We start from the raw sequence: 12,657 nt of genomic DNA, 5'->3' as shown, positions 1-12,657 counted from the left end.
AATTCTTGCAAAAAAAAAAGACCTCTACCGTTATGTAAAAAGTGCTAAAAAATTAAAAGCATTTGTGTCCAATAAAAGGGGTTCTTTTTTTTAGGGACACTTTTTTTTTTTTTTTTTTTACTCAAATGCACATATTTGAGCCTAAAGATAACATTTGCAATTAGGTTTCATTACAAATTTGTCACAGATTGCCTTTTACTGTCTTCTGCTGCAGAATGAGTTAACTGAGAGTCCATCAGTGGGCTCGTTCTGATGGTTTGACAAGAGAATTTGTAGCTTTCATTTGTCTTTTTCTCAGCTTCTCTCAGCTGATTTATGACCATAAACCACATCAAAGTGGAATACGCAAAGAAAAAAAAGCCTGTAAGAGCCACGTAGTGCAACATTTTTAAACAAACCAAATTGTAAACACGATTTTTAGCCCCAAATACATGGATTTAAGGTAAAAAAAAAAAAAAAAGCATGTCCCCAAAAGATGGACAACCTCTTCAATATAACCAGTTTACTTCTTGGGACCTGCTGTACTGGTCGGAGACGTCTAACAGTTGTTAGAAGTTTTTCAGTTTTTTCTTAGACCATAAAGTAGGACGTGCGCACACCGCCTTATTCTCACCTTAAAGGTGTCGGCCAGAATCTCCGCTCCCCTCTGATTGGTCCTTTTGGATAAACCCACAAAGAATTCTCGTCCTGAGAAAAAAAGAAAAATCTTGTTACTCAGTACTGCCACCTAGTGTACACCCAGGGATTTGCTGCTTGTCACTTTAGTTTTCTATTTCTGTGCCGCTGATAATACATTTCTGTGTCAGATAATAAATATTAATCAGTCTAGAGACTGGGATCAGTCACACTAAAATTCTCAAAAGCAAGTTTCCTGGGTTTGAGATGAGAAAAAAAAAATCTAAATTATGCCAAATAGCTTTCATTTTATTTGACGATTTAAAAACAGTTGGAAAAAGGTTTCTGAATTGTTAGATTGGTGTGTGGGACCCCCACCATCACTAAAATGGGGGACTTATGTTCCCTATTCTCTGCTGCTTCTCTTCTGGCCACAAGAGCACTACAGGAGGAGATAGACGGAGCGGTCAGCCGTGCGAGTGCCCCGCTGCTCCATTCATTATCTATTGGACTTGTGACTGGCTGCTCCTCCTGACCATGTTCTTGTGGTCAGGGTTAAACAGAGGATTAATAAACCCCCCTTATTAGCAATTTGTGGGGTTCCACACAGCTATCCAGTGGCAGCTGATAATTTTTGGAAGAGTTCATGCGCCCTGCTGCTCCATTCTTTGTCTATTGCACTGATGAAGATAACTGAACGCTGCACCTGTGACCGGCTGCTTCACTGGCAGCTCCTCCTGACTGTGGTCAAGGCTGAAAAGTGAATTAATAAATCCACTTCTAAGCAATTAGTCGGATCCTACACGGGTCGAACAATTATTAGCTATCCAGTGGCAGGTGATCATTTTTGTAAACTGGAAGAGAAGAGCAGCCTAACTAGAGTGGGTGCAGAGGCAGCAGTTGCACCCGTCCCCTGGTGCCCGAGTACCCAGAAGACTCCAGTATTATAAATGGTACCCGCTCGTTACGGTTAGGGTTGCAGATTTTGCATTCAGTCCAGGAGCTTCAATGCAACGGGGCATATTACCTGTAAACAGCACATCTCCACCGTCTAAAGTGGCGCTTTCATCGGTCATCTCCACCACGTTCAGCTGCAGATCCTGCAGCGCTTTCTTCACAGCCTCCACCTGCAAAAACATGCGTGTCTGTCATTAGTATTAATATGATCCCCTCAAAAACAGCGTGATCTTCCCCTCGGGAGGCTTTAGTCTTCTGTCAATATATCCACTATTACATTTTGTATACCTTCTTTGCAGCAAATCAAGAAAGTTGGCTGTCTTGTACATCAATGTCTGACCCTTTAATGAGCCTTGCAACATGCCAGAAAATCATCTTCAATCCTCCCATCACATTGCTTCAAGGGCATCGCACTCACTCCGCCAGTTAGACTGTGCTCTTCACTGATGAGGGGCAAACAACCCAAAACTGGAGGTCTGCAGATGAGCTTCAGCTTGTCATTAATCCCTGGTCATATTACAAGGCTTGTTAAGGGGTTGGACATTGACTTTTAGGGTAGCACGTGCCACATCTTACTTGTCGGGTAATTTTCTTGCAGAATAAACCTGCCTGAAGAAGGAGCCTCTGTGCTCTGACAGCTTCCTTACAGAATTTTTCTGGTTAGCCAATAAAGGTATCACTCCTAGAATACTTTTGTTATTTTTGGGCATAAAAGTATTTACATTGCAGAACAAAATAAACATTGTGTTATTTTTTTGTATAATTTTTCATATTAGGATCTGTATATACATAAAAAAATATAGAAATCTTGCAATTTTTACACTGGGGCTCTTTAGAGATTCACACTTCTTGTTTTTTACAGAAGACTTTTCAGCTGCCCCATTTTCATCAGAGGCAGAATCACAATGTTAGGTAACACTTGTATACACAGCTGATAACACAATAGGCAATGTCAGACCTGATCCTGCTCTCCCTCCCTTCACAATCACCTTTGCACGCGCTCATTAGATGCTTCAATACAAAAGATAGGGTCTGAGTCCGCCTATTGCAGCTAATGTACGTGTGGATATCCTGAGAGAACAGGAAGTCTAGAATAGCCCCAGTGGCCAGTGTGAAAATTGCATCTATATTTTAAATACAAATCTTGGTATAAAAACTTGATTTAAACAGTAGTTAATTTTCTGATGACACATTCCTTTTTAAAAAGCACATCCCCCATCAAATGTGGCCAATGAAACCAATTTCATATGAACCAAACTTTGCTGCTTGCATCGTTAAACAATTGTTAACAATTAGTCCATGACTAATCAGAAGCCAGTAGCTGCATTTACTAACAGTATAAAGTAATTAGGAAAATGACTTTAATGAGCAACACCAATATGACAAGATAGATGGGTGCATTTTCCTGCTTAACTACTTATGGACTGTTTAAAGTGTATGGGCGGTCTGTGTTCTACTCTGCAGTGACATTCTAAACGTTCACTGAATATTAAAGCAGCTGTGGGAGCTGGGAGCCGGATGTCAGACACAGCCAGACTCCCCATAGAGAAGGCAGAAAAGGTTTATTACGGTCTCTGACTTCCTGATCACTGTCAACAAGCACTGTCTACACAGTTGTAGAAAGCGCTAATGGCACTTCCTCCTCTGGGCCCAGTGGTCATATAATCACTGGACGTAGGGAGGGAGGAAGAGCTGCTGGGTTCTAGGAGAACCAGTGAGCTCTGCTGTGCAGTCAGGAGGCTGTATTTCCACTGTAACTTGTGCTATTATACCAGCCCCAGTTACAGGGAAATTTAGATTTAAAAAAAAAAATAAAAAATTAAAAAATGTTGAAATGCCCCCAAAAGGTCTTTTATGAAAGGGAAACTAATTTTAAATTGTATTTTACTGAATATTTATGATCTTAAAAAAAAATGTATTTCCCATATTACCAAAAAATAAAAACAGACAGTGTGAAAATAACATAAAAGTTAAGTAAAATCTTACTTAAGCTGTAAGGCTTCTTAAAGGGGATCTGTCACCAGATCATAAGTGGACAGTTTTTAGTATTATTTTATTCCAGCTGCTCTTCTTAGTATGCAGGTTATTTTTCCCTTTTTTAAAATCCATCATACGGATCCAAAGATATGGGCCTTTTTATTAAGTACAAACTTTCATGGTCGCAACCAAGGGGGCGTGGAGTAATACCGAGCAGCCTGGAGACACGCCCCAGAGGATCCTATGAGCCATGCCCCCAGAGAGCCATGTGAACCAAGCCCCCTTAGTAAAGACCACAAAAATCAACACAAAATTAATAGAAAGCCCATATCTCTGGAACCATATGGCAGATTGATAGAAAAAAAACATGGCAAACTCAGGGGAGCTGCAGGAAGTTCAACAACTGCCCACTTTTCACCTGGTGATCGATCCTCTTTACTTTCAGTAGATGGCATTAAAATGATGATTTTGCCTTTATCCAATGGACAGCTCATTTGCATACTTTTTTCCCAGAGTGCATTGTCTTAATAGCTCAGCCTTCAGTCTCCACAAGGAGAAACAGGACAAAAGCCAAAAATTGTAATGTTCTGCAGATTATATTACATTTAAAGAATTTTTATGCATTTTCCTGATGCAATATTTGGAGAAGACATTTCCTTTCGCTGATGGAATATTTGCTACTTTAATAGGATTAATAGCAGAATATTTGAGGACTTTTAATTGTCATTATACAATGTCTGAAGTCTGGAACCTGGAGCCGGCAGTCGCTCAGTTCCTCATACCTGTACAATTAATACTGGTAAGAAGCCATGGAATGACGTCAGTGCTTGTTTATTCATACTGACAATTAATGCAGCGACCATCCAAGTCTTCTGGAGAAACATGAATGTCCCCGTAGCATCTTCTCCAAGAGCCCAGGGCTAGAGGTGGCTTATGTCAAACCGCAGTGAAATATGCAGCGCTGTAAACACAGCCATATATCTCCCGTGCACCTCTCAAAAGTTGACATAAATACGAGGTTGACATTTGACAAAAAAACCAGAGACCTCATGGGACTTCTGAGAAAATTTACAGAAGAATCTCGGCTGAACCAAATTTAACAATGGCGCGTTCCATCACCAAAAATAATCTGCAGATTTCACAGAACTGAAAAGTAACACAGGCATCAAGAACGGAGGTGGCTTCAAGTGCTAAAATAGAATATTTGTCAGGTTACCTGGGAACGCTCAAAACTCAAAGCTTTATAGGGTTTACCTGCACCGTGCATGTCTATCATTTTTGACATACCTCCGAAATGAAGGGGCCAGACATCTAGCCTCAGCTATGTAGGATCCTTCTGTCTACAGAAGTCTGTACTGATGAGTTTCTTAATAGATCTTCTCATTTTCAAAGCTCCATCTTCATGATACAGAGATCCAAATCCCCTGCATAACTATAGCATTAAAGGGGTTTTCTGGTTTTGGAAAATCCTTGTCTTCCAGTTACAGTTTGTTTCAAATTGTTCTTTATTCCCCCTCCCGGGTCCAATGCAGAGTCCCTGCCACTGCTCCCGGTGTCTGTTATTGTCTGCAGCCCATCACTGAGCACCTCGTGGGAAGAAATGCGGAGCTCAGTTAGGCAGCCGAGGGACAGGAGTTTTCCAAAACTGGAAAAATCCTTTAAATTATTCAGTTCCTCTAGGAGGAGCTCCGGAGCTCATTGAGGACTGTTTATAAATTTAAAGGGATTGTCAAGGTTTTATAAAACTGGCCACAAAATAAGTTACATACACATCTGGTAAATCCCCTGGCGCTGTTTTTATGAACTGTCCTATAATAATAATGTTCACATCTCATGATTGTGACCACTGCAGCCAATCACTGGTGAGGGTAGCACATTCAAAATCGCATTGCCACACCCTTCCGGACAGTCACTTTCCACAACTCTAATTGGGCTTCAGTCACTATGCTGGGGATTGCAAAAAGTTGGGGAAATGCTGCTTTCTTAGAGATTTACGGGGGAATCTGCAGAACCTGAGAGATTTTCCAACCTTTTCAGGAATCCTGGAGGTACCCCCCTTTTTTTTTTGGGGGGGGGTGGGGGGGGGGGGGAGTCTACAAATTAGCACATGATGGCAGTGTGTAACAATTGCCAGCGCCCCTGCATGCTTTCCTTTCCCCCTCCATGCAGGGACGCTTGTATACTCTCTGCTTCGGCTCCGCAGCATGGTCCCCTTCTGCTGGCATGTTTCCTGTTTGTGCATGCTGGACTTCCTGGCAGCGCACCTAGTGTATGTGGGCGTGCTTCCCCATTCTCAAAGGGGCAGTGCGTGCACATAGTAAAATGCCCCCAGCGAATAGCTGGGAGGCATTTAGTATCTGAGTACACCTTCAAGATGGATCCCAGCCAATTATAAAAGACTCCCTCCCCCTTAGGGAGTTGCCAAAGCAACAATATTCATTAGCGTTTCATTTCTCCTACTAGTGAGTTCTTAGGTCCCCTGGTCCTTGAGTGGCTAGGGTCCTGAACCTTCTTCCCTGGTCTAAGTGGGCCAGGGCCTGAATCTGCTGCCCTGGTCAGTGTGGCCATGCCTGTACCTACTCCCATGGTCCATGTGCAGTCAGAGCCTAAACCTTCTCCCCCTGGTCAGTGTGTGGCCACTGCCTGAACCTGCTTCCCTCGTCCGTGTGCGGCCAGTTCCTAAACCTCGTCCCCAGGTCCATATGTTCCCGGTCTGCTAAAACCAGTCTCCGAATCTGCCAGAACTTATTAGTCTGAACCGTACCTTTGTCCTTAATCAATGTCAGCAAACCTGACCCCTGGGTCAGCAGCTGCAGTACCGGGATCTGCCTAGGAGTGGTACCTGGTGACAACCTGCAGCCCAGCCTGTCTCCACCATCAGGAGCTCCAGTGAACACCAGGTAGCCGCTTAGCTACGCCCCTCCCTAGGTAGTCCTGGTCCTGTGGCACAGTGGGTCCACTAATCCACTTGCCCCACCGTCAGGCGTAACACAGTGGCAAAGTTAGTGGTGTTATATATTCAATATGTAGGCAGGGTATGCATTGCCTGTATTTAGGTGCGGGATCACACTTTTGGGTAGAATTAGGCTCCCCAGAGGTGTTGCCCATTAGCTTCAAGAGACATCTGATCCTGCCCTAAAATACGCGTTAGATGAAAGTCAGATGAACCCAACGATTTTGGCAAGAGTCTGGCAGCGGATTTCTCCTCTCTCCCCCCATCGAAAACACATGAATGACTGGCCGAGTGTTCATGTCTATGGGGGAGTTAGGAGAGATAGCCGTCTGCAGGATAAACTTTTTGGCCAATACTTCTCAACTTTAGAAGTTTTACATTACTCCTGTCTCTCCAGTAATGAACTAGCTATTCTCCGAGTTCCTGGAGACCAGGCTCCATTCTCCCGAAATATTAGTCAAGCCTATATTCTTGTATATTGGGCAAGCTGCAACTTTATTCTGATTAATCTGGACTGGTATGAAGCTTATTTCACATTGCGGCGCCGAAAAATAATATGAGTAATATAGAAACATCCTGAAGTTTTGAAGCAGACACATTCCTGAGTTATAAAATGTCTATGAAGGTAGATGAGAGGCACAGAGTATCTGCCAGAGCTCCTCTACTTCTGGGAAAGAAGCAATAAATGTGTGTTAATGACATTTCTAAGAATTTCCTGTTGTCCAACTCCGCAGTAAAATCCAGTCTGTCGCACATGAAGCCTGTTACACGTGTATCCAACGGGTCAGACCACCAGACCGGAAGACTCGCCTTCACGTGAAGCTTGGAAATAAACCCAACGTGACAATCAGAACCGGGGGTGATACAGTAAGGAACTGGGGAACAAAAAGCACGTGGCAATGGCAACCGAGCAAGGTGGCAAAGTGGAGACCAACAGTCATCTTTTTACCATCTCGCATAAATGCATTAAATATTTAGGTTGGTGATATGCACATTGGTGTTTGGTTATAAAAACTAGTGTGAAGAATAAAAAACAAAAAAGGGGCGGCTCCAGGTCTATGCCAGACTCTGGGCTACCCAGTTCCATTGGGTCCTTCACTTTTTCCTCTTCAGTTTCCAAAAGCTATAACTTTTGCATTTTTCAGGCTTGTTTTTTTGCTATACGAACTGTAGTTTTTGGACCACTTTAGGGTCCATAAAACTAATTTTTATGTCTTTTTAATTTGCGATTTGGGTCAAAAGGATGATGCAAAAAATAGCTTAATTCCTCTTTGTTACGATACTGGTGTAGCACTGCTGGAATCCAGTGGCTGAAGGAGCAGGAACAGCAAGCGGTAGTAGAAGTTCTTTGAGCTAGCAAAGAAGTGGTAGGAAACAATCCGTAGATAGGTGAGAACAGTCTGGGTAAGACAGGCCAGGAGCTGGAGACTGGAACTAGACCAAACAGCTAGACACAATACTCAAGCAATGAGTGAGAGATGTATGCGGCTTTAAGTAGGGCCAAACAGGAAACAAAATGGATTCCACAGGTTCAGAATCTGCCATCTTAGTAAAGGGCAATTGCGGAACACAGCAGCAGCCTCCAGTGGTAAGGAGTGGAATTGCAACACAATTATTAAAGTGAACAATAGCAGTCACTAGTGGTCAAACTGTAGAAGGCAATAGAAATCCTGACACTGGTGCCACTTGTAGATGGCTAAGCTGTAAGTCAATGTCTGACCATTTTTTAGTTGACCGACTAAAATGCAACTTATTGTGGATGAACGTCTCATGTTTTACTGACGCAGCGGTCCCACTTTTTTGCACTATCTACTGCCACTGATGGCACCAAGTACAACGCATGCACAATCTCTACGTTGTTCAAAGTGGGGACACTTAACCCATCCCTCGTCTTATAATTGGCGTTGGACCCCCTCCCAGCGATCACATATGCTAATACGTTGTAACCCTCTTAAGACAAGACTCGGGCTACCAGCCGAACAAGAGACCCAACTGTGGACAGCTCTGCTTTTCTGATTTTTTTTTTTTTTTTTTTACAAGTAGGACCATAGAGACAGTTTACCTTCCCTTAATGGAGATCCATTTTGCTTTTCCTAGGGCACAGGGTCTTAAATTAGATCTCCGAAGTGGGGCGTCATTACCTAAATTGAGGAAACAGCTAAAGGTCCCAAATTGGGCAGGCAATAAATTGGGCAAATTTTCACTGTGTTTACAATATGGCACCGAAAAAGGCCAGTTTTTAAGATGCGAGTCTGAAAGTTGTCCTTCCTCAGCAAGAAGAACCAAACCCCACCGCCCGAGTACGGGGGATGGGAAAGGGAGGGGGGGTGATGCATCATGGGACCCGACTAAATGTTAAAAATTAAGTAATTAACCTATAATTTTTAAGTCCTATCATTATTGGGATCCTACAAGGACGGCCCCAGTGTTAAACGAGGTGATGAACGAAGTTTTACTTTTAGTAAGAAAATACAGGCATGAAGAATTAAATTATATTTCATTGTAAAAAAAAAATAATAATCTGCCGAAATATTTAATAATAATAAATATTTCTTAAAGCGTAAGATGAGTGTCATCCGAGCCCGGCCTGACCTTGAGGGATTGACGCTGGGAATTACGGTTGCCACAGATCTGTCATTTCATTCGTCTCATGGTGGATGATTATGCACAAAACACATGACCCGATGACAGCCCGGACGGGAGCCTCTATCCCACATTGGTATTAGCCTGTCATTAGGCGAGAGGATTGCACGCAAGGTCTGCCGCTTGTCTAAACGTAAGGGGTGAGCGGAGGACATGGTACTTCGGGTTTAAGCACACACGAGTAAACTGCACCCATACAACTGTTACAATTACCAAGCATCAGTCAACACAGCTTTAGGTTATTACATCAGAAGCTCTAACCCCGGGCAAATATTTTCCATACAGTAGACATAACCTTGGTTGAAATGATAACATGACCTGTCATTCCGCCCCGTACTCGGCTTCGCTGCTGTGTCTAACTCAAACACCCCATTATTTAGTGCAACACAGATTACAATGGGCCATTCCTAAAAGTCTGCGCCCAGATCGTTCATTCCTAATCACTGACCCCTAGGAGTAGAAATAAAACTTGTTATGACAACCCTTCTGCATTGCACGAAGAGGAGAAGCATCCCGGGGTCATCACCTTGTAATACACAAAAACTAAAAATAAAAATAGACGTTTTAGTACAAAAAAGATGCGATATTTTGAAAAAGTTTGCATCACTTCATAATCCAGAGCTGCGTTCACAATTCTGCCAGTTGTATTTGGAAACAAGTACAATCGCTAGCATTATAGAAGGCCCACTGCAAAACACTACAGAAAACGAATCACCAGCATGAGCTCCAGCTCTGTATGGACATTGATGACATACATGAAGATTTCAGCTCTGAACTCGTCGTATTGTGAATGCAGCCCTGAACCTAAATCTGAACCCTGATTCTGAATCTGTACAAGAGAGGTAATGCAAATTTATAAACTTCGTAACTTTGATATGTTGGAAACTTTCTTTAAAAGATACTTTTGATACAATCTGTTCTTTAGTTCTTTTAGGCTATGTGCGCACGATGCGTATTTGAAGCAGAAATTTCCTGAGCGTTTCTTGGCAGGAAAAACGCATGCGGATTTTACATGCGTTTTTGACACAGTTTTTGAAGCATTTTTGGACATCAATGAATGCTTTTTGGAGCCAAATAAAGTTATTTGGTGGGACAGTGCTTAAACCTTGGATTATCATCAGAACTGGGGTGAGTATATTGGTTAATTTGAATGATTAAAGAAGGTTTCTGTTGTATTTCAAATAAAGTGTTAAACACACAGACACAGAGTTATTTAACTCTTTACTTTAATCAAGTTTGGTCATGAAAAGGTCTGATTGACACCTTGTCATAACCAAACTAAAGAGCTGGGTGTCAGCTAGTCCCATTCACCCAATCTTCATTAGGATTTCTATTCATGATTCATGTAATTTATGCAGCTGATGTGAGCTGCTATTTTTAGCCTGGGAAGGTGCCTTTTTGCAAACATGGGCCCTGGCCATAATTAACATCTCACAGCAGGTTCGTTAGCCGTTACGTCCCTCCGATCAGCAATCAGCAGCGATTTGAACAAAACGCGGTGTTCTAATGCCACACTTTTGTTGTCGGTACATGTGAATCCACCGCATATTATGACACTTCAATCGGTCAAAATCTGCAGTGGAGACTAGCGTGTCTGGTACAGAAACTGACATGCTGCGGGTGAGTTTGAGTACGTGGCCACGGTCAGGAGCTGCTGCAGGTTTGACGCTGCGTGTATATACAGCGTCAAACCCACAGCGTCCAGATGTTACGGTATAGTGGATGGGATCTCTAGAAATCCCATGTCCACTATGCGTGCATCAGAGGCTGTGAATCACCTGTGGACACTGACATGCGGAGCGTCTTTCTGGACCACAGCATGTCAAATTCTCTTGTGGAGTCGCTAGTCTCTGCAACAGAAATTTGACCACTAGAAAGTATAGAATGCGGTAAATCTGTATGGTTCAGTGAACACATATGGATTTACCTGCGTTCAATAGAATGCAGCGTTTTGGACGCAGCAAAAAATATGCGTCCAAAACGCTACTACGTCCGGATCGTGGGCACTGATATTAATAGCCAGGGAAGGGGCCATGGATACTAGCCCCCTCCGCGGCTATTAATATCACCCCTCAGCAGTCTCAGAAATGGCACATCCATAAGATGAGCCAAATCTGGTGCTTAGCCTCCGCTCTTCCCACTGCCATGTAGCGGTGGCGAGTGGGGTAATGGGGTTGGAGTTCATGTCAGCCTTGTATTGGCGGCTGACGTGAAGCCCAGGTTAGTAATGGAGGGCGTCTATAAGATGCCCCCGTTACTAACTGCGCAGTAAAATGGTCACCGGGGGGGGGCGCCGGACAGGTGAGTGTAGAGGATTTTTTTTTATTTTTACTTTGTTTTTCCTTATTTTTTTTTTTACAGCATGTGGTAACCGACTTGGCTGGGAATATAACAGCGGGAGCAGCGTGGATGGGAGGAGCAGTAATCAGCAGAAGCGGCGGTCGGGATGAGAGGAGTTGTAGTCCTCCTCTCCAACCCGGGTACTACCAGCACCGCGTTTCCGCCGCAAATTCGCGGCCATTTACTTTAATTGAAACACAGCAATCCACATATACAGTACAGACCAAAAGTTTGGACACACCTCATTTAAAGATTTTTCTGCATTTTCATGGCTATGAAAATTGTACATTCACACTGAAGGCATCAAAACTATGAATTAACACATGTGGAATTATATACTTAACAAAAAAGTGTGAAACAACTGAAAATATGTCTTATATTCTAGGTTCTTCAAAGTGGCCACCTTTTGCTTTGATGACTGCTTTGCACACTCTTGGCATTCTCTTGATGAGCTTCAAGAGGTAGTCACCGGAAATGGTTTTCACTTCACAGGTGTGCCCTGTCAGGTTTAATAAGTGGGATTTCTTGCCTTATAAATGGGGTTGGGACCATCAGTTGTGTTGTGCAGAAGTCAGGTGGATACACAGCTGATAGTCCTACTGAATAGACTGTTAGAATTTGTATTATGGCAGGAAAAAAGCAGCTAAGTAAAGAAAAACGAGTGACCATCATTACTTTAAGAAATGAAGGTCAGTCAGTGTGAAAAATTGGGAAAACTTTGAAAGTGTCCCCAAGTGCAGTTGCAAAAACCATCAAGCGCTACAAAGAAACTGGCTCACATGAGGACCGCCCCAGGAAAGGAAGACCAAGAGTCACCTCTGCTTCTGAGGATAAGTTTATCCGAGTCACCAGCCTCAGAAATCGCAGGTTAACAGCAGCTCAGATTAGAGACCAGGTCAATGCCACACAGAGTTCTATTAGCAGACACATCTCTTCAACAACTGTTAAGAGGAGATTTTGTGCAGCAGGCCTTCATGGTAAAATATCTGCTAGGAAACCACTGCTAAGGACAGGCAACAAGCAGAAGAGACTTGTTTGGCCTAAAGAACACAAGGAATGGACATTAGACCAGTGGAAATCTGTTCTTTGCTCTGAGAGAGTCCAAATTTGAGATCTTTGGGTCCAACCACCGTGTCTTTGTGCGACGCAGAAAAGGTGAACGGATGGACTCT

At 43.1% G+C, this 12,657-nt stretch overlaps 1 protein-coding gene across 3 annotated transcripts in view; it reads right to left on the bottom strand.

Annotated features, from left to right (window-relative positions):
- The window catches only part of DDAH1 (dimethylarginine dimethylaminohydrolase 1), a 98,294-nt gene that overhangs the window by 25,703 nt on the left and 59,934 nt on the right, over positions 1–12,657 (bottom strand). For all 3 annotated transcript variants that reach the window (XM_073643556.1, XM_073643554.1, XM_073643555.1), the window contains exons 2-3: positions 1,643–1,742; positions 614–687 (exon numbers count right to left, since the gene is read on the bottom strand). In XM_073643556.1, the coding sequence (XP_073499657.1) occupies positions 614–687; positions 1,643–1,742 (174 nt within the window). The remainder of the gene's footprint in view (positions 1–613; positions 688–1,642; positions 1,743–12,657) is intronic.

The sequence above is a fragment of the Phyllobates terribilis genome, unplaced genomic scaffold, assembly GCF_046119375.1.
Source record: "Phyllobates terribilis strain yellow unplaced genomic scaffold, ASM4611937v1 Scaffold_8__6_contigs__length_399053987, whole genome shotgun sequence".
Classification (NCBI taxonomy): domain Eukaryota; kingdom Metazoa; phylum Chordata; class Amphibia; order Anura; family Dendrobatidae; genus Phyllobates; species Phyllobates terribilis.
This window is presented reverse-complemented; position numbering and strand designations above follow the sequence as displayed.